Below are 22,856 nucleotides of genomic sequence, written 5' to 3'. Positions count from 1 at the left end.
TTTAACAGTTTTACTGTCAAAATAACTGTTTATGTTTGTAACAAATTAAATGAAACATTTAATAGTTTTACTGTCAAAATAACAGTTTTTTTGTAACAAACTCAATGAAACATTTAACAGTTTTACTGTCAAAATAACAGTTTGTTTCTAATTCTAATTCTCTTAATGTCAGATGTGGTTCAGCTTGAATCAAATGAATCTTTATGAACCCGATTAAACGTCAACATTCGATGTCAATCATGATTTAATGGAATAAAAAGGTCATTACAGCCTTAAAGCATCTTCAACCGAGACTGAATGAAAACTGTTTGGCGCGAGACGGTGAAGAGAGACGCAGAGAAAAGGCTGCGACAGATAAATGAAGCTTTTACATTGAAAAATGTCAGTGAATGCAGAAGTTGACGCGTCTGGTCTTGAATCTTCTTCTTCAGCTCCAACACATTTCATGATCATTTCATGATCATTTCAAAACAAACTGTGACGTCACATCTCAACACACAGACACACACACGTCACACGCGCGACTCACACTCTTAAGGCATGAAAACATCAGCAAAGCTACGACACAAAAGACAGTGATGGACTAACACGAGCCACATTCTTGTGTGTTCTTCATACAAAAGGTGGTTGTTGTAGCATTAGCTCCAGGACACCTGGTTCAAGGTCGCTCGCCCCGTGAAGGTAAAAAAAAAGGAGTAAATTCTCTGTGAGTTTCTACGACAGGCTGGTTCTCTCAAGTCTCTCTAGACGTGGTTTGGATCACGTTTGGATCACGTTTGGATCATGTTTGGATCACATTAAGATCACGTTTAGATCACGTTTAGATCATGTTAAGATCACGTTTGGATCATGTTTAGATCACGTTAAGATCACGTTTAGATCACATTTAGATCACGTTTAGATCACATTAAGATCACGTTAAGATCACGTTTGGATCATGTTTGGATTACAATAAGATCACGTTTAGATCACGTTTAGATCATGTTAAGATCACGTTTGGATCATGTTTAGATCACATTAAGATCATGTTTAGATCACGTTAAGATCACATTAAGATCATGTTTGGATCACAATAAGATCACGTTTAGATCACGTTTAGATCACGTTTAGATCACATTAAGATCATGTTTAGATCACGTTTGGATCATGTTTAGATCACAATAAGATCACATTTAGATCACGTTAAGATCACGTTTGGATCATGTTTAGATCACATTAGAATCATGTTTAGATCACGTTAAGATCACGTTTGGATCATGTTTGGATCACGTTTAGATCATGTTTGGATCACAATAAGATCACGTTTAGATCACGTTTGGATCATGTTAAGATCACGTTTGGATCATGTTTAGATCACAATAAGATCACGTTTAGATCACGTTAAGATCACGTTTGGATCATGTTTAGATAACATTAAGATCATGTTTATATCACGTTTGGATCATGTTTGGATCACGTTTGGATCACAATAAGATCACGTTTAGATCACGTTTGGATCATGTTTAGATCACGTTAAGATCATGTTTGGATCACGTTTAGATCACATTAAGATCACGTTTAGATCACTTTTAGATCACATTAAGATCACGCTTAGATCATATTAAGATCACGTTTAGATCACATTAAGATCACGTTTAGATCACGTTTAGATCACATTAAGATCACGTTTAGATCACGTTTAGATCATATTAAGATCACGTTTAGATCACATTAAGATCACGTTTAGATCACGTTAAGATCACGTTAAGATCACATTAAGATCACGTTTAGATCACGTTAAGATCACGTTAAGATCACGTCAACACAGAAGTCTCTCCTTCATCAACACATCCATGTTCTCATCAAACAACATTATTGTGCAGCAACATTTTCAAAAGTGATCCTTTTTATATTTTGTGCAAAAACCCTTGTGAATGAAACGAGGCGTGTTCGTTGGTCTCGCACACGCCTGCAGCAGCGACACGTGTCAACATTCTTCTGGACGAGGGTGGTTTGTGTTCAAGTTGATCTGATAACAAAACAAACATCCAGCTCGCGCCGCAGTGATCTTTACAAACGTCTCGTTTGCATAATTAAAATAATGTCGTTTAGAGGCGTCGCCGTCACAATAAGTTAAGTTAAAACTTAAGGAATTTAATTATATTTTGATTCCAACAACCGTTCAAAGGTTGATTTTTGTATTTATTGAATTTTAAAAAATGAATATTTTCAAAATAAATTCATGGCTTTTTTTAAATTAATTTAAACATTTAAATTCCAATAATTGCAATGTTTATATTGTTATTCTTTTAAATTCAATATAAATGTTGGTATAATAAAGTCACCAGACCCAACTAACAGAGCACAGAGATAATTAATTAAGTATTAATTGATTCATTTTTCAGCCAATCATGTGACTCGCAGACGATCATGTGACTCGCAGACGATCATGTGATGATTCAATATTATGAAGTCGCAGATGCAAGTGTTGTGTTGATCCACTGAAACAGTAACACAACATTGTCGTCACTGCGAGTAAGTGCCGTCCACGTGTCACGTCAGTGCTGCTGAAGATCTTCAGGACCTCCTGGACCTCCTGGACCTCCTGCTCAGGGTTCAGTGAGAGTTTCAAACATGAAGGTTCAATGGAGCTGATCTGTGCTCGACTTGTTGGCCTCGATCACGGATCCTTGTCTCGTGATGAGTTTCCTCAGAGACGCCATGTTGGCGGCGAGAACCGACAGACCTGGACTCGAGGCGTCAGGTTCTGCGTCACGTGCCGGGTCCTGATGAGACGGGCCTTCTGCTCCGGTCCTGGTCCAGCGCTCGCTCTGCTGCGTCCAGCTCTGCATGTGGTCCACCTGCGAGGACAGCGAGGACGGCGGCTTCCTCTCGTCCCGGTCGCTTCCGTGGCGTCCCGGATCCGCGTCCCGGGACTTCCCGGAGGACTCGTAGTCCGGGTCGACGGGTTCCACTTTGATCTGGACGGTTCTGGCCTTGATCCGCAGCTTGTGCGGCAGCGCCGAAGAGGCTTCTGGGACCTTGTGCGTGGACATGATGACGCTCCTGGGGTCGGACTGAGGCGGACCTTTAGGGACCTGCTGCTCGTCCTCGCCGTCCGAAGACTTGCCGACGTCCTCCGAGCTCTGAGGGGAGTCGCTGGACGAGCGTCCGACCCGCAGGAAGGCGGCGGTCAGAGGTCTGCTCAGGTACGGACTGATGTTCTCCTGCTTCACCGGAGCCGCGGCGCCGAGCGGCAGGTGCTTGATGACGGAGATGCTGCGACTCTGCTCCGCCTCGCTCGCCACGTTCTCGGGGACGCCGGGCTGGACCGGGTCCTGGTACGGGCCGCACCTGCTGGACAGCGTCTGGACCTCCTGAGCGTACGCGGCGGCGCTGACGAGCCCGAACTTCAACTTGAGCGCCAGCAGCTCGGCCTTGAGCGACGCGTTCTCCTCGCCCAGAACCGCCAGCTTGTTCTCCAGAACCATGTCGTTGATGCGACGCTTCTCCCGCGAACGCTTCGCCGCCTCGTTGTTCTTGCGCCGCCGCTCCCAGTACACGCCGTCCTTCTTCTCCTCCGGGATGAACTCCCTCTTCCTCCGGCACGAGCTCTTCATCTTGAAGGACATCTTGGGGCCCAGAAGGTCCGGGTCGGCTCCTTGCAGAGCCACGGCCAGGACCAGAGCGTCGTCCCCGCTGTAGGCCTCGCCCGAGTCCAGCTCCTGTTTGATTGACTGCATGATGTCGCCGCGATGACCTTGACCTTCAGCTCCTCACCATGGTTCAGGTCAGATGTTGCTGCTGCAACTTGGATGGATCTGTGAAGACACGGAGGAACGGTTGGATGTTTTTACACGAGATCCTGACATGAAGCTTCACAACATTCCAGGAAGACGTAAAAAAAACACTCAAAATAAAAAACAGAACCAAGAGAACATGAAGAACTTCAGTTTATTTAATAACATTATTAACGTATTCAAACCCGTTTCCATCGTTTATTAAACAATTGCTCGACTACAGTATTTATCGCTCCAACAATATTATATATTCTAGATCCTTTTATTTATAATGTATTTTTACTCCACAGGTTATTTACCGTTAAACGACTTGATCCTGAAATAAAGATTTGAATGCATTTAATAAACATTTTTCTTCAACATTTCAAATGCGTCAGAAGTGAAAGAAAGTTATTTTCTCTTTCATGACCGATGCAGTCCAGAGATTCACCTTTGACCTTTGGTGTTTCCAAGATGATAAGGTTCAGTTTACACTTGAACTCAACACAACTGTGTGTAGATAATGATCAGTTTACACTTGAACTCAACACAACTGTGTGTAGATAATGATCAGTTTACACTTGAACTCAACACAACTGTGTGTAGATAATGATCAGTTTACACTTGAACTCAACACAACTGTGTGTAGATAATGATCAGTTTACACTTGAACTCAACACAACTGTGTGTAGATAATGATCAGTTTACACTTGAACTCAACACAACTGTGTGTAGATAATGTTCAGTTTACACTTGAACTCAACACAACTGTGTGTAGATAATGTTCAGTTTACACTTGAACTCAACACAACTGTGTGTAGATAATGTTCAGTTTACACTTGAACTCAACACAACTGTGTGTAGATAATGTTCAGTTTACACTTGAACTCAACACAACTGTGTGTAGATAAGGTTCAGTTTACACTTGAACTCAACACAACTGTGTGTAGATAAGGTTCAGTTTACACTTGAACTCAACACAACTGTGTGTAGATAAGGTTCAGTTTACACTTGAACTCAACACAACTGTGTGTAGATAATGTTCAGTTTACACTTGAACTCAACACAACTGTGTGTAGATAATGATCAGTTTACACTTGAACTCAACACAACTGTTTGTAGATAATGTTCAGTTTACACTTGAACTCAACACAACTGTGTATAGATAATGTTCAGTTTACACTTGAACTCAACACAACTGTGTGTAGATAATGATCAGTTTACACTTGAACTCAACACAACTGTGTGTAGATAATGATCAGTTTACACTTGAACTCAACACAACTGTGTGTAGATAATGATCAGTTTACACTTGAACTCAACACAACTGTGTGTAGATAATGATCAGTTTACACTTGAACTCAACACAACTGTGTGTAGATAATGTTCAGTTTACACTTGAACTCAACACAACTGTGTGTAGATAATGTTCAGTTTACACTTGAACTCAACACAACTGTGTATAGATAATGTTCAGTTTACACTTGAACTCAACACAACTGTGTGTAGATAATGATCAGTTTACACTTGAACTCAACACAACTGTGTGTAGATAAGGTTCAGTTTACACTTGAACTCAACACAACTGTGTGTAGATAAGGTTCAGTTTACACTTGAACTCAACACAACTGTGTGTAGATAAGGTTCAGTTTACACTTGAACTCAACACAACTGTGTGTAGATAAGGTTCAGTTTAGACTTGAACTCAACACAACTGTGTGTAGATAAGGTTCAGTTTAGACTTGAACTCAACACAACTGTGTGTAGATAAGGTTCAGTTAAGAGGAAACTAAGATTAGCTGAACATCAAGTGTCGTTCAAACACAAAAGACTGACATGAAAATATTCAGCTTCAGTTTTCTTGGGGGTCGAGGGACGAACAGACGGATGGAGACTCGGTCCAGAGGTCGCCTGAGGTCACAGGTCACTGTGATGGAACCCTCAGAGACTTGTTGACCTGGAAGGAGAGACTGTGACGCTGCTCCAGTCGATCAACAATAACATGAGTTTGTTAAACTTCCTCACGATGTTGTCGTTTATTATTGTTTATAAATGTGCTTAATATTTATGTTCAGTGATTTATGAGAAACTGTGAAACTCAACGCTCTCTGTGTGAAGAATAAAATCTTATCTTAACTCGTCCTCCAGGAGTGTGTGACGTCATGTGTGTGTGACGTCATGTGCGTGTGTGACGTCATGTGTGTGTGTGACGTCATGTGTGTGTGTGACGTCATGTGTGTGTGTCATAAACCCGTGATGACGTCATGACTCCACAGAACATTCCGACGGCATCAACTTTTGTTCTGAACGATAACGTGTGTGTGAACGTGTGTGTGAACGTGTGTGTGAACGTGTGTGTGAACATGTGTGTGAACATGCGTGTAGACACACACACAGGTTGTGTACTTTTGTCTCCAGCGACAACAATATGACATCAGGACTAAATTTGGAGACCACGTGATAGAAAATGGTGCTGATATCTGTGTGTGAGTGTGTGTGTGTGTGTGTGTCAGTGTGTGTGACTGTGTGTCAGTGTGTGAGTGTGTGTCAGTGTGTGAGTGTGTGAGTGTGTGTCAGCGGGAGTTCAGCCGTGGATCAGCCGTGACATGGACTCTCCAGGCCGGACAGAGTCTCACGCCCAGTTACCCCAGATTCCTTCATTGTGTCTGGATTACACAATAACACACACACACCCTCACACACACACACACACACACACACACACACACACACACACACACACACACACACACACACACGAGTCACTCTGCTGCACACATTATGCAATATTTGCGTGTGTGGCAACAACTACACCCTTGGTTCTGTTTTTTTAATTCAATGTTTTAAATCTTTGAATAAATGTTTTTTCTTGAATAACGTGCATCATGACGTCACTGCTCACGCATGACCCTGGCGGCCTCCGTCCACACAAACTACACAAACGTCATCTTAATACACACTCTTAAATGAACACACACGACACACACACACGTCTTTAAATGTCTTCAGTTGATTTGTTGATCCAAACATTAGCTTGATCTCGTTAGCAACACGATGCTAACAACAGTCAAACCTACGTTAACGTCGTTAACGTCTAACGTGACGTCATCCACACTCGACACCCGCGACACGAACGTGGGATTAATGTTGATCGTTGGCGCGTCGCTGAGGTTGTTAACAGATAACAGATAAAGTTGAGGTTCACCTTCCGTGCGTGTCGTCCTCGCGTCCCGCACGCGCGCGGGCTCCTCGCTGCCATGAGTCCCGCACGAGCCTGAGGTTGATGGTTCGACTCTCGTGACTCACGGATCTGTGTTAGTAGGTCAGTGCATTGGCAGCTGAGCTGGAGCGACGGGCGCGGCGGCCAATCACAGGACAGCGTCTCCAGACCGTAACCAATCAGATACGCTTGTGGCGAGGAGGCGGAACCGTAGAAAAATGTCGTCATCAACGAGAATAATTCTTTCAATTCTCTTCTTTAAAATGGTTTAAATTAAACCAATTATTGTTTAACATGAATCCACTTTATTTACCTGTTCTCACTGCCAATGTAAACCGTTGATCTTTAAAGAAATAATAATAATCTGATATTTTAATCATAATTATATATATATAATCATAGATTAATAATAATATATCAGCTCATGTTTCTATCAATTACACATTAATGTTTGTTTACAATAGTTATCACTCTGGTAACTACAATAGTTCATTTGAACGAGCCTTCTTAAAGACGACATTGATTCATAAATAAAGTCGTTTTCATAAGAAGCTGACGTCACAGAATGTTTGGTTATTAAATCATTTAAATTGTTCTTATTTTAACGAAGCTTTAGCGACACTTTGAAGGTTTTTTAAACGAAATTAAACGCATTAACATGGTTGTTACACGAGTTAATAAATAAGAGTGAGAGTGAAAACTACTGTTGTGTTCTTAGTGTTATGTTGAACTTTAAAGTATATATTTTATTGAGTATTGTTTTGATTGTTTAAGCGCTTTGTGACCCTGGTCTGGAAAATAACTATATAAATAAAAATTACTTACTTAATGAAATCAAACCAGAAAATTCGCTGTAAAATCCACGTGCGTTTCGACTTCTTCACCAGCAGATGTCGCTGTTGTACCAGACTTTACCATCAGCAGAGTCTGAGCGTTTGTTCGTGAAAAATGTCTCGAAATAATCGATTTAAAACCAGAGCTTGGCTCAGTGACGTCACCAGGCAGAAACTCGACGTCACTTGGTTTTTGAATTCTTTCCAGATGTTTCTTCACTGTTGTGACTCAAAACTCGTGTGTTTGTCGTTAATACTTTTATTCTCTTCACTGTCGTGACTCAAAACTCGTGTGTTTGTCGTTAATACTTTTATTCTCTTCACTGTCGTGACTCAAAACTCTTGTGTTTGTCGTTAATACTTTTATTCTCTTCACTGTCGTGACTCAAAACTCGTGTGTTTGTCGTTAATACTTTTATTCTCTTCACTGTCGTGACTCAAAACTCGTGTGTTTGTCGTTAATACTTTTATTCTCTTCACTGTCGTGACTCAAAACTCGTGTGTTTGTCGTTAATACTTTTATTCTCTTCACTGTCGTGACTCAAAACTCTTGTGTTTGTCGTTAATACTTTTATTCTCTTCACTGTCGTGACTCAAAACTCTTCTGTTTGTTGTTAATACTTTTATTCTCTTCACTGGCACGAGAAACAACTGCGTATAAAACACGTCCAAAACACATTGAATGATGAAAGAAAACACGTGGAGATAAATACAATCTGTACAACGAGGATCTTGAATGTACAAGTGTGTGTTTGAAACTAGAGTCAAGAACAACAACATCTGGGAACATCTGTGAACAACTACGACACGAAGACTCACAAATGAAATCAATCAAACTGTGGTTTGTTGAAATACTTGGAAAATAACTTTCTCTGAGCAAAATAAAGTCTTCAAACTGGAGTTTTAGATTCTGAGACACAAAGAAACTTCATTCCTGACATTCTATGAGAAACTTTATCAGAATAAGATCCTTTAACGTTTCAAATATTGATCTTTTAGGTTTTTTTATATGATTCAATCATTTATACATTAAAAGGTTGATTTAAAAACGAATAAAAAACCTTAAAAAATCGTTAATTTTCACATAAAGTTTGATATTTAAACTAAAAAGTACATGTTTTAAAAAGAACCAACAGAACAAAAGTTCTCAAAAACCCATTAATTAAAAAAATATACTTTTAAATTCAATAATTAAACAAAAATCAACCTTTCAATAGAAACATTTTGAATGAAATGAATAAAATAAATCAAAGATTTGTCAACATTTGAAACGTTAAACTCATATTCTAACGATTAACTTCATAAAGCACCAGATTGAGATCCTGATTGACAGCTCAGCCAGGTGTCAATCAACGAACAGACGTGTCCGTCAGAGACTTGTGTTGGGAGGTCACGGGGTCGAACACGTCCTTGACCTCGAGCATGAAAACATTCAAACTTCACTTCTGGTCGAGTCGCGGCTCAGAGACTCGTCTAAGGGTCCGACGAGTGAACCCCCGGCTCGTCCGTGTGTTGGGGGTCACTGTCGCCCAGCAGCTCCGTCTCGGGCACGCACGGGCGCTCCTGGTGGTCCACGTCCTCTCGGGACGCCCCGTCCATCAAGTCCTCGTCCTTGTGGCCGTCGTCGTGGAGCAGGGCGGCGCGCTCCGTGGCCGAGGTGTTGGACGGCGCCGTGGTCACGTACCCCGTGGACGTGGAGCCGCTGCCGCTGTGGTGGGAGCCCGCCTTAGGGACCACCTGCTGAGGGTGGTGCATCTGAGGCATGGGCATGGGGATCTGCATGGGGTAGAAGTTCTGCAGGTACGGGTAGGCGGGCATGGGGTGGTACCCATTGACGGGGATGTAGAGCTGCGGGGGGACCATGGGCCGGTGCATCGGGCCCTTCATGGGCAGGAACTGGGGCTGGTGGAAGGGCGAGCTCTTCTTGGGGCTGGTGTAGCGCGAGGCGTTGGCGGTGCTGACGTTGCTGACGGGGCTGGTGCTCAGGGAGCTGGTCTGGGTGGTGTTGCTGGTCCCCGAGGTCTGGGCCGAGCTGTTGTAGTTGGACAGGCTCTCCCAGGAGCGCAGGCGGGTGTGGATGTCCTTGAAGCGCGGCCTCCGGGCCTGGAACTCGCTCCAGCACTCCAGCATGAGCGTGTAGATCCAGGACGGGCAGTCGTCCGGGCACTGCAGCAGCTGACGGTTCCGCACCATCTCGATCACGTCCTGGTTGGAGAAGCCGCAGTACGGCTGCAGACCGTAGCTGAAGGTCTCCCACAGCAGGACGCCGTAGGACCAGATGTCCGAGTCCGTGGAGAACTTGCCGTACATGAGGGCTTCGGGGGACATCCAGCGGATGGGGAACGGGCTGGTGCCCATGAGGTTGTAGTAGTCGGCCGAGTACACGTCCCTGTACAGACCCAGGTCCAGGATCTTGACGCTGAGCTTGTCGTAGACCAGGATGTTCCTCGCCGCCAGGTCTTTGTGGGCGATCTGCTGGGCCGACAGGTACTCCATCCCAGCAGCCACCTGGGTGATGACGTGCAGGAAGTCGGCCTGCTCCAGGGTGGACTTGACGGTGCGGTCGTCGTCCGAGCTCCCCACGTCGGAGTTGGGCGAGCGCATGACCAGGTACTCGTGCAGGTCGCCCAGGCTGGAGTAGGTGAAGACCATGGTCATGGGATGGTCCTTGGTGACGGCGCCGAGCAGACACACCACGTTCTGGTGCTGCAGGTGGAGGCGGATCGAGGCCTCGCGACGGAACTCCTCCATCAGGGTCGGGTCCACCTTGTCCTTGATGGTCTTGATGGCCACCACCTGGGTCTGCTCCCCGGGCGCCGTGCCGTACATGTGACCCTTGTAGACTTTGCCGAAGCGATCCTCGCCAAGTTCTTCCATGAAGCGCACGGCGGACATGTTGATCTCACGCAACTTGGGCTGGAACGAGAGGAGGTCAAAGGTTAAATTTAAAGATTCATGTTGTTCTGAGAAACATTAACTGACACGTGAGGAACGGCGTTTGCGTTCATTTCCTTAATACAGTTCCTAGGGATTGTGGGTATTTTCCAGGAAAAAAGAGCATTTCTTGTCTTTCTTATCAGTTTGTTCCTCAAACACATGTGACTGTGAGTTCTGATTAAAAGGCAGTGACGCTGTTTGAACACTAGGTGGAGTCAGAAACAATATTTTCAATCACAGTCCAGATGGTTCACATCAAGGGCGTCGATATAAAACATCATAATGACGAGCAGCTGCTCCAGGAAGTGGTTGAGAGTTGAAAACTACCTGCTTCTGGCTCAGCAGCGTCAGCTCCACGTCCTGGACCGGCGAGCCGTTGGTCGGGCAGCGAGGAGGCGAGTCGCTCGGAGTCTTCTGCTTGTTCCGACACATGCAGACCAGGAAGAAGAGACACGCGATGACCAGGGGGATGGAGATGGCTGGAACCAGGATGAACAGGATCTCCTTCCTGGGGTTCTCTGGAGGAACTGGAGCAAGAGAATCATGATCACTCTTCGTGTTCCTTCGTTTGACTCAACGTCACTTCTATGTGAGGCTCTGAACCTTGAAGTTCTTCATGGACTCGTCATAGAACCTCTGAGAGAACATGAAGAACATGAAGGCTCTGAACCTTCATGTTCTTCATGGACTCGTCATAGAACCTCTGAGAGAACATGAAGAACATGAAGGCTCTGAACCTTCATGTTCTTCATGGACTCGTCATAGAACCTCTGAGAGAACATGAAGAACATGAAGGCTCTGAACCTTCATGTTCTTCATGGACTCGTCATAGAACCTCTGAGAGAACATGAAGAACATGAAGGCTCTGAACCTTCATGTTCTTCATGGACTCGTCATAGAACCTCTGAGAGAACATGAAGAACATGAAGGCTCTGAACCTTCATGTTCTTCTTCTTTTGCCAATAGTAAAAAAAATTTGGTGAAGGTGAAAAAAGTAGATTGAATGAGGTGAAAATAGGTCAAAACACTAGTGATCCAGTGAAGTAATACTAACTTATGATCTAGTCAAACACTAGTGATCCAGTGAAGTAATACTAACTTATGATCTAGTCAAACACTAGTGATCCAGTGAAGTAATACTAACTTATGATCTAGTCAAACACTAGTGATCCAGTGAAGTAATACTAACTTATGATCTAGTCAAACACTAGTGATCCAGTGAAGTAATACTAACTTATGATCTAGTCAAACACTAGTTATCCAGTGAAGTAATACTAACTTATGATCTAGTCAAACACTAGTGATCCAGTGAAGTAATACTAACTCATGATCTAGTCAAACACTAGTGATCCAGTCACTCGTCTCTTTCAACCTCCTTTGTTAAAGCAACATATTGTAAGAACTTTTCATCTCGTCTCAGTTGTTTTCTTAGAAGAGCTAAGTTGTTAGCGTCATTTATAAAGTGTTATAAACAAGTGTAAACCTGTCCGTCTTCACCGTATGCTAACGAGCTAAGTTGTTAGCGTCATTTATAAAGTGTTGTGTGTCCGTCTTCACCGTATGCTAACGAGCTAAGTTGTTAGCGTCAAGTGTGTACAAGGAGGTGGATTTATTATTGATTTGGTGATATCACGACGCGCCGGCGGCTCCTCTCTGATGTCGCTCAGTTTCACGGGAAACCGATGCAAGTCCCGCGAGACTGAGCGTTAGAAGTGATATTTTTCTACCATCATGTCGACACAGAAGCGTGAAATAAACGAAAGGAAAATATAATCGTTTTCTATAAACCCCCGGACCTTCACTTCTGTACTCACAAGTGCATTTTTAGGTGAAAGGAAACAATATCACAGTAATATCAATATTGAATATCGCACATATTCCAATATCGTGCAGCAGTAGTTCGAATAAGAACGACTTTTCCAGCAAATATGTGTCTTTGAAACCATTCTTTTTGCTGCTGGATCTTCTCAAACCCCGGGTCACCTTGACCCAGAGACTCACCGCAGGGCTGCACGTCGCACAGGTCCACGCGCACCTGGGGGTCGAGGGTGAAGCACCAGGGCGCCTGCATCTGCCCGCCTGGGTTGCGGCAGAAGTTGTGGCTGCCCCAGAGCTCGGGGTGCTCGCGGGACACGTGGTGACTGTGGGGGTACTGGGAGCTCCAGGGCTGGCAGTGCTGACCCGACCGGGTCACGCTCACCGTCCCCCTGTAGTCGCCGCCGCTGCCGTTGTAGCAGCTCTGGTCCGCGGGCGAGTCTGTGGACCAGCAGGACTTTAGTCTCAAGATACTGAAGAGTTTTTACTTCAAGGATTTTTCTACAGAACTTTGAAGAAGAAATTAAATCACATGTTGAAGATAAAAGTATTTGTTTTTAATAATAATAATATTTATAATGTGATATAATAATATAAATATATATTTTAACTTCCTAGTATAAGTAAGTGAGTATAAGTAAGCATGTAAGTAAGTAAGTAAGTACAAGTAAGTAAGTCAGTATAAGTAGGTTGGTTGGTTGGTTGGTTAGTTTGTTAGTTAGTTTGTAAGTAAGTTAGTAAAAGTAAGTAATTAAGTAACGAAGTAAGTAAGCAACTAAGTAAGTAAAAGCAAGTAAGTACGTAGATTGGTTGGTTGGTTGGTTAGTTAGTTAGTTTGTAAGTAAGTAAGTAAAAGTAAGTAATTAAGTAACGAAGTAAGTAAGCAACTAAGTAAGTAAAAGCAAGTAAGTACGTAGATTGGTTGTTGTAGTTAGTTTGTAAGTAAGTAAGTAACTAAGTAAGTAAGTTAGTAAAAGTAAGTAATTAAGTAACGAAGTAAGTAAGCAACTAAGTAAGTAAAAGCAAGTAAGTACGTAGATTGGTTGTTGTAGTTAGTTTGTAAGTAAGTAAGTAACTAAGTAAGTAAGTAAGTATACGTAGGTTGGTTGGTTAGTTGGTTAGTTAGTTAGTTTGTAAGTAAGTTTGCAAGTAAGTACGTTAGTAAGTATTAGTAAGTATAAGTATGTATAAATAAGTATAAGTAAGTATAAGTAAGTTGGTTGGTAAGTTTGTAAGTAAGTAATAGTAGTTAGTTAGTTAGTTAGTTAGTTAGTAAGTATAAGTAAGTATAAGTAAGTATAAGTAAGTTGGTTGGTTGGTTGGTTGGTTGGTTGGTTGGTTGGTTGGTTGGTTGGTTGGTTGGTAGGTAAGTAAGTAAGTAAGTAAGTAAGTAAGTAAGTAAGTAAGTAAGTAAGTTTGTAAGTAAGTAATAGTAGTTAGTTAGTTAGTAAGTATAAGTAAGTATAAGTAAGTATAAGTAAGTATAAGTAAGTATAAGTAAGTATTAGTTAGTTAGTAAGTCAGTCAGTTAGTCTGTAAGTAAGTAACGACGCCGAGTGACGACGGTCGACTCACAGGCTCCGAGCTTGTCGGCAGGAACTCCGATCCTCATGCAGGAGGCGGCGTCGGCAGTGCCGGGTCGAGGCAGCAGGTGGCAGCGCGGCAGCTGCAGCGTCATGAGGATCATGGGGTTGGAGCGAGCGATGGAGTACTCGGCGTGACACAGGTCCTTCTCCAGCGCCTCGCACTCGTCGCGGCACAGCTGGCGCCGGCGAGGACCCCTGAAGCCCTCGTCGCACAGAGGGAACACGTGGTAGCAGAAGGACGGGATGGCGAACTGCGAGCACTGGTCGGACAGGTGCGTGGACGTGCCGATCATCGTGAAGGCGGCTGCGGGTCACATGGGTCAGTCTGGGTCACGGGGGGTCGAGGGTCGCACGACTCACCTGTGATGCTGTTCTCGCTCTCGCCCTGCATCTGCAGAGACTCGACGTAGATGCTCTGGTTCCCGATGACTCGAGCGCAAGCGATGCCTCGGTACGGTTGACAGAAGCCTTTGTCGCCGGAGCTGCAGGAGCAATGAGACCAGGTTAGACCAGTGACCACAGACCAGGTTAGACCAGTGACCACAGACCAGGTTAGACCAGTGACCACAGACCAGGTTAGACCAGTGACCACAGACCAGGTTAGACCAGTGACCACAGACCAGGTTAGACCAGGTCACCACAGACCAGTGACCACAGACCAGGTTAGACCAGTGACCACAGACCAGGTTAGACCAGTGACCACAGACCAGGTCACCACAGACCTGGTCACCACAGACTAGTGACCACAGACCAGGTTAGACCAGTGACCACAGACCAGTGACCACAGACCAGGTCACCACAGACCAGTGACCACAGACCAGGTTAGACCAGTGACCACAGACCAGTGACCACAGACCAGGTTAGACCAGTGACCACAGACCAGGTCACCACAGACCAGTGACCACAGACCAGGTTAGACCAGTGACCACAGACCAGTGACCACAGACCAGGTTAGACCAGTGACCACAGACCAGGTCACCACAGACCAGTGACCACAGACCAGGTTAGACCAGTGACCACAGACCAGGTCACCACAGACCAGTGACCACAGACCAGTGACCACAGACCAGGTTAGACCAGTGACCACAGACCAGTGACCACAAACCAGGTTAGACCAGTGACCACAGACCAGTGACCACAGACCAGGTTAGACCAGTGACCACAGACCAGGTCACCACAGACCAGTGACCACAGACCAGTGACCACAGACCAGTGACCACAGACCAGGTCACCACAGACCAGGTCACCACAGACCAGTGACCACAGACCAGGTCACCACAGACCAGGTCACCACAGACCAGTGACCACAGACCAGGTCACCACAGACCAGTGACCACAGACCAGGTTAGACCAGTGACCACAGACCAGGTCACCACAGACCAGTGACCACAGACCAGGTTAGACCAGTGACCACAGACCAGGTCACCACAGACCAGTGACCACAGACCAGTGACCAGACCAGGTTAGACCAGTGACCACAGACCAGGTCATCACAGACCAGTGACCACAGACCAGACCAGGTTAGACCAGTGACCACAGACCAGGTCATCACAGACCAGGTCATCACAGACCAGTGACCACAGACCAGTGACCAGACCAGGTTAGACCAGTGACCACAGACCAGGTCATCACAGACCAGTGACCACAGACCAGTGACCACAGACCAGGTCACCACAGACCAGGTCACCACAGACCAGGTCATCACAGACCAGTGACCACAGACCAGGTCACCACAGACCAGTGACCACAGACCAGTGACCACAGACCAGTGACCACAGACCAGGTCACCACAGACCATTGACCACAAACCAGTGACCACAGACCAGGTCACCACAGACCAGTGACCACAGACCAGGTCATCACAGACCAGTGACCACAGACCAGTGACCACAGACCAGGTCACCACAGACCAGTGACCACAGACCAGTGACCACAGACCAGGTCACCACAGACCAGGTCACCACAGACCAGTGACCACAGACCAGTGACCACAGACCAGGTCACCACAGACCAGGTCACCACAGACCAGTGACCACAGACCAGTGACCACAGACCAGTGACCACAGACCAGTGACCACAGACCAGGTCACCACAGACCAGGTCACCACAGACCAGTGACCACAGACCAGTGACCACAGACCAGTGACCACAGACCAGTGACCATAGACCAGTGACCACAGACCAGTGACCACAGACCAGTGACCACAGACACGAAAAACACCAAAGTAAGAATCAACATGTAAATTAAAAAGTGTTTCATTACAAGATTGTAAATAGAAAAATAAAAGATGAAAAAAGAGATAAAAAGTAAATAATTTCTAAAACCATCAACTTGAATTCAATGTTGTTTTTAAACATGAATTTAAACTGTTTTATGACATATTTTAACCTGAAATTCTAAAGATTCAGAAAATATTTGCTGTTGTTACGTTGAATGAAAAGATTCTTCAAATCAAAGAATTCAAAGAAAAGACAACAATAAATAATGACAACATGACAACATAACAACATGACAACATGACAACATAACAACATGACAACATAACATCATGACAACATAACAACATGACAACATGACAACATAACAACATCATGACAACATAACAACATGACAACATAACAACATGACAACATAACAACATGACAACATAACATCATGACAACATAACAACATGACAACATAACAACATGACAACATGACAACATAACAACATCATGACAACATAACAACATGACAACATAACAACATGACAACATGACAACATAACAACATGACAACATGACAACATCATGACATCATGACAACATGACAACATCATGACATCATGACAACATGACAACATGGCAACATAACAACATGACAACATGACAACATCATGACAACATAACAACATGACAACATAACAACATGACAACATGACAACATAACAACATGACAACATCATGACAACATGACAACATCATGACAACATGACAACATCATGACAACATGACAACATGGCAACATGACAACATAACAACATGACAACATGACAACATGACAACATGACAACATGACAACATGACAACATAACAACATGACAACATGACAACATCATGACATCATGAAAACATCATGACAACATGACAACATCATGACAACATGACAACGAGACGAAGAAAATACCTGTGACCACAGACCAGGTTAGACCAGTGATTTAGACCTGGTCTGTGGTCACTGGTCTGTGGTCACTGGTCTGTGGTCACTGGTCTGTGGTGACCTGGTCTGTGGTCACTGGTCTAACCTGGTCTGTGGTCACTGGTCTGTGGTCACTGGTCTGTGGTCACTGGTCTGTGGTGACCTGGTCTGTGGTCACTGGTCTAACCTGGTCTGTGGTCACTGGTCTAACCTGGTCTGTGTGACGACAACGTAACGACAACGTAACAACAACGAAACGACCACGTAACGACAACGTAACAATTATATTATTATATTTATACTGTACTATATACTTTATACATTGATTATACATTATATTTATACTTTACTATATACTTTATACATTGATTATACATTATATTTATACTGTACTATATACTTTATACATTGATTATATATTATATTTATACTGTACTATATACTTTATACATTGATTATACATTCTATTTATACTGTACTATATACTTTATACATTGATTATACATTATATTTATACTGTACTATATACTTTATACATTGATTATATATTATATTTATACTGTACTATATACTTTATACATTGATTATACATTATATTTATACTGTACTATATACTTTATACATTGATTATACATTCTATTTATACTGTACTATATACTTTATACATTGATTATACATTATATTTATACTGTACTATATACTTTATACATTGATTATACATTCTATTTATACTGTACTATATACTTTATACATTGATTATACATTCTATTTATACTGTACTATATACTTTATACATTGATTATACATTCTATTTATACTGTACTATATACTTTATACATTGATTATACATTATATTTATACTGTACTATATACTTTATACATTGAATATACATTATATTTGATCATTTGAATTTGTTTTATTGTTTTAATGAAATTCTCTTTAACCTTTGATTGATTTAAATATTTGAATAATAATTATTATAATCATCAGTATGTGTAAATGGTCTAGAATAACTTTTATCTCGTAAACTTTACCACATCATTATTCAACGCCCTTCACTCGTGAACAAAAGCTACTGAAAGAATGTCATGAAATGATTTATTGTTTTTGATGATGTAATTATTATTTGAAACAGTTTGTTGTCATTTAAATAAATAACATAAATAGTATTAAAATCAAAAATCAAAGATCTAAATGTTGCTATAAAAGAGTCTCCAGACTAAAGCAACAGATCACAGAGATACTGATCAAACTCTTCATGGCGTTTTATTTCCTCTTTTATCTTTTTAAAAACAAACGATTTCATCCAATTATCCAATAGAAACAAATTCAATCTTTCAATCAAAATATTGACTCAATGATTGTAAAAAGATCTCAAACAAGATGTCATGAAATAAAAGTTTCAAATGTTCTCCATGAACGTTCTCTCCACACTCAAGGTTGTAACGTTTCTAACAATCAAACCAGACGTTTACGAGGCCTTCAGTCGCATGAAAGCCCTGGTGCATGCTGGGATACGCCCCCTGGACGAGGCTCTCAGACAGTTGGTCCGAATGTAAACGTGAGTCAAAATTCTTTCCAGCTCGTCTCAACATCCAGAGCCGGAGTCTATTTTTAGCCCAGTGTTGGGAGAAGAACGTGAACCTTCACAGACTCAGAGGAACATGAACCTTCACAGACTCAGAAGAACGTGAACCTTCACAGACTCAGAAGAACATGAACCTTCACAGACTCAGAAGACCATGAACCTTCACAGACTCAGAAGAACATGAACCTTCACAGACTCAGAAGAACATGAACCTTCACAGACTCAGAGGAACATGAACCTTCACAGACTCAGAAGAACATGAACCTTCACAGACTCAGAAGAACATGAACCTTCACAGACTCAGAAGAACATGAACCTTCACAGACTCAGAAGAACATGAACCTTCACAGACTCAGAAGAACATGAACCTTCACAGACTCAGAAGAACATGAACCTTCACAGACTCAGAAGAAAGTGAACCTTCACAGACTCAGAAGAACATGAACCTTCACAGACTCAGAAGAACATGAACCTTCACAGACTCAGAAGAACATGAACCTTCACAGACTCAGAAGAACATTAACCTTCACAGACTCAGAAGAACATTAACCTTCACAGACTCAGAAGAACATGAACCTTCACAGACTCAGAAGAACATGAACCTTCACAGACTCAGAAGAACATTAACCTTCACAGACTCAGAAGAACATTAACCTTCACAGACTCAGAAGAACATGAACCTTCACAGACGAGTCTCCACACGTTCCTGCTTCAGCTCCGGGCACAGAGAAAAACATCAGGGACAACATTAGCTACTATCAGGGAAACATTCTTATGATCCGTGGAGCGACGCTCGTAAACGTGTCATCAAAGGATCCTGACGAGCTGCAGCACAAACCACTGACAGAAGTCCAGGAGAAACATCTGCAGTAAATACCAGCAGGTTTGGAAACATCTGGAGAATCAACACGTGAAGCTTCACGAAAGTTTAGAATCGTTTCCTGTAGGAACGTCTGCGAACCTGAGTTACAGCAGAAGAAATGAATGTTGATCCGAGAGAAGCTCAGTGTAGATCGTTCTAGTACGAGACAATATATATATATATATATATATATATATATATATATATTTAATATTTATGCATTATTTTTATTTGATTTTGGCTTTAAAATCGCTAAGCTAAAGGATGACTGAGGATGAGAGGATACTACACATAAATACTTGTTACTACAATATCACAACACCAGAGTCAAGTACTGGACAATACTACACATATATACTTGTTACTACAATATCACAACACCAGAGTCAAGTACTGGACAATACTACACATATATACTTGTTACTACACTATCACAACACCAGAGTCAAGTACTGGACAATACTACACATGTATACTTGTTACTACACTATCACAACACCAGAGTCAAGTACTGGACAATACTACACATATATACTTGTTACTACACTATCACAACACCAGAGTCAAGTACTGGACAATACTACACATATATACTTGTTACTACACTATCAACACCAGAGTCAAGTACTGGACAATACTACACATGTATACTTGTTACTACACTATCAACACCAGAGTCAAGTACTCAACAATACTACACATATATACTTGTTACTACACTATCACAACACCAGAGTCAAGTACACGACAATACTACACATATATATACTTGTTACTACACTATCACAACACCAGAGTCAAGTACTGGACAATACTACACATATATACTTGTTACTACACTATCACAACACCAGAGTCAAGTACTGGACAATACTACACATATATACTTGTTACTACACTATCACAACACCAGAGTCAAGTACTGGACAATACTACACATATATACTTGTTACTACACTATCACAACACCAGAGTCAAGTACTGGACAATACTACACATATATTCTTGTTACTACACTATCACAACACCAGAGTCAAGTACTGGACAATACTACACATATATACTTGTTACTACACTATCACAACACCAGAGTCAAGTACTGGACAATACTACATATATATACTTGTTACTACACTATCACAACACCAGAGTCAAGTACTGGACAATACTACACATTTATACTTGTTACTACACTATCAACACCAGAGTCAAGTACTGGACAATACTACACATTTATACTTGTTACTACACTATCAACACCAGAGTCAAGTACTGGACAATACTACACATATATACTTGTTACTACACTATCACAACACCAGAGTCAAGTACTGGACAATACTACACATATATACTTGTTACTACACTATCACAACACCAGAGTCAAGTACTGGACAATACTACACATATATACTTGTTACTACACTATCACAACACCAGAGTCAAGTACTGGACAATACTACACATATATACTTGATACTACACTATCACAACACCAGAGTCAAGTACTGGACAATACTACACATATATACTTGTTACTACACTATCATTATATATCACTATGTATCCTTGTACTGTGACATCAACACACTGCAGAACTGAACCATGAACTCACGTATCATCAGGGGTGAGTGTTGGCATCTGACCTGTGAATATGAAGAACATATTTTACCAACAGGTCAAAGGTTGATCACAGTAACACGTAAGGTCGTGATGTAGAAACTCACCCAGCTTGACATAAAGCACCCCAGTGGCTGAGATGACCTTCAGAGAGTTGGAGGCCACACACTGGTAGTATCCCGTGTCCGTGGTGTCCAGGTCCTGGATGCGCAGTTTAGATCCGGCTTCAGTCTTGCGGATGGTGATGCGTCCCTGCTCCTGGACCACCGGGGCGTCGTTCTTCAGCCAGCGGATGCTGGGCCGAGGGTTGCCCGAGACTTTGCAGTGTAACGTGGCCATCTGGCCCTGGAAGTGTGTGATGTTGTTGACGGGCTCCTGGAACTCCAGGTAATAACCTGCAAGCACAGAGAAGATGAAGAGAAGGTGAGATGAGGAGAAGATGAGATGAAGAGAAGATGAGATGATGAGAAGGTGAGATGAAGAGAAGGTGAGATGAAGAGAAGATGAGAAGGTGAGATGATGAGAAGTTGAGATGAAGAGAAGGTGAGATGAAGAGAAGATGAGATGATGAGAAGGTGAGATGATGAGAAGTTGAGATAATGAGAAGGTGAGATGAAGAGAAGGTGAGATGAAGAGAAGGTGAGAAGAAGAGAAGATGAGATGATGAGAAGGTGAGATGAAGAGAAGGTGAGATGATGAGAAGGTGAGATGAAGAGAAGGTGAGATGAAGAGAAGGTGAGATGAAGAGAAGATGAGATGATGAGAAGGTGAGATGATGAGAAGGTGAGATGAAGAGAAGGTGAGATGAAGAGAAGGTGAGATGAAGAGAAGATGAGATGAAGAGAAGGTGAGATGAAGAGAAGGTGAGATGAAGAGAAGGTGAGATGAAGAGAAGGTGAGATGATGAGAAGGTGCGATGAAGAGAAGGTGAGATGAAGAGAAGGTGAGATGAAGAGAAGATGAGATGATGAGAAGGTGAGATGAAGAGAAGGTGAGATGATGAGAAGGTGAGATGAAGAGAAGGTGAGATGAAGAGAAGGTGAGATGAAGAGAAGGTGAGATGAAGAGAAGGTGAGATGATGAGAAGGTGAGATGAAGAGAAGATGAGATGAAGAGAAGAATTGAGATGAAGAGAAGGTGAGATGAGATGAAGAGAAGATGAGATGAAGAGAAGGTGAGATGAAGAAAAGATGAGATGAAGAGAAGGTGAGATGAAGAGAAGGTGAGATGAAGAGAAGGTGAGATGAAGAGAAGGTGAGATGAAGAGAAGATGAGATGAGATGAAGAGAAGATGAGATGAAGAGAAGGTGAGATGAAGAAAAGATGAGATGAAGAGAAGGTGAGATGAAGAAAAGATGAGATGAAGAGAAGGTGAGATGAAGAGAAGGTGAGATGAAGAGAAGGTGAGATGAAGAGAAGATGAGATGAAGAGAAGATGAGATGAAGAGAAGATGAGAT

General features: G+C 42.6%; 2 protein-coding genes across 2 annotated transcripts in view; both read right to left on the bottom strand.

Annotated features, from left to right (window-relative positions):
• Window positions 1-226: 226 nt before the first annotated feature.
• On the bottom strand, window positions 227-7,060 carry nfil3 (nuclear factor, interleukin 3 regulated). Its single transcript, XM_087790425.1, has 2 exons — window positions 6,964-7,060; window positions 227-3,800 (listed from the first exon to the last, which is right to left on the bottom strand). The coding sequence occupies exon 2, from the start codon at window positions 3,720-3,722 to the stop codon at window positions 2,622-2,624; it is 1,101 nt and encodes a 366-aa protein (XP_087646551.1). The 5' UTR covers window positions 3,723-3,800; window positions 6,964-7,060; the 3' UTR covers window positions 227-2,621.
• Window positions 7,061-8,452: 1,392 nt separating this feature from the next.
• ror2 (receptor tyrosine kinase-like orphan receptor 2) overlaps window positions 8,453-22,856 on the bottom strand; it is a 60,103-nt gene continuing 45,699 nt past the window's right edge. The window contains exons 3-9 of the mRNA XM_087790424.1: window positions 21,506-21,793; window positions 21,394-21,424; window positions 14,510-14,631; window positions 14,139-14,453; window positions 12,750-13,004; window positions 11,076-11,275; window positions 8,453-10,727 (exon numbers count right to left, since the gene is read on the bottom strand). Of these exons, the coding sequence (XP_087646550.1) occupies window positions 9,285-10,727; window positions 11,076-11,275; window positions 12,750-13,004; window positions 14,139-14,453; window positions 14,510-14,631; window positions 21,394-21,424; window positions 21,506-21,793 (2,654 nt within the window). The 3' untranslated portion in view covers window positions 8,453-9,284. The remainder of the gene's footprint in view (window positions 10,728-11,075; window positions 11,276-12,749; window positions 13,005-14,138; window positions 14,454-14,509; window positions 14,632-21,393; window positions 21,425-21,505; window positions 21,794-22,856) is intronic.

The sequence above is a fragment of the Callionymus lyra genome, chromosome 5 (genome assembly GCF_982586985.1).
Source record: "Callionymus lyra chromosome 5, fCalLyr1.hap1.1, whole genome shotgun sequence".
Taxonomy (NCBI): domain Eukaryota; kingdom Metazoa; phylum Chordata; class Actinopteri; order Syngnathiformes; family Callionymidae; genus Callionymus; species Callionymus lyra.
Note: the sequence above shows the minus strand (reverse complement) of the source record. Positions and strands in the feature narration are given on the sequence as shown.

Excerpts from the sequence above, each read along its gene's own strand:
- nfil3 (XM_087790425.1), bottom strand. The coding sequence starts at position 3,722 with ATGCAGTCAATCAAACAGGAGCTGGACTCGGGCGAGGCCTACAGCGGG.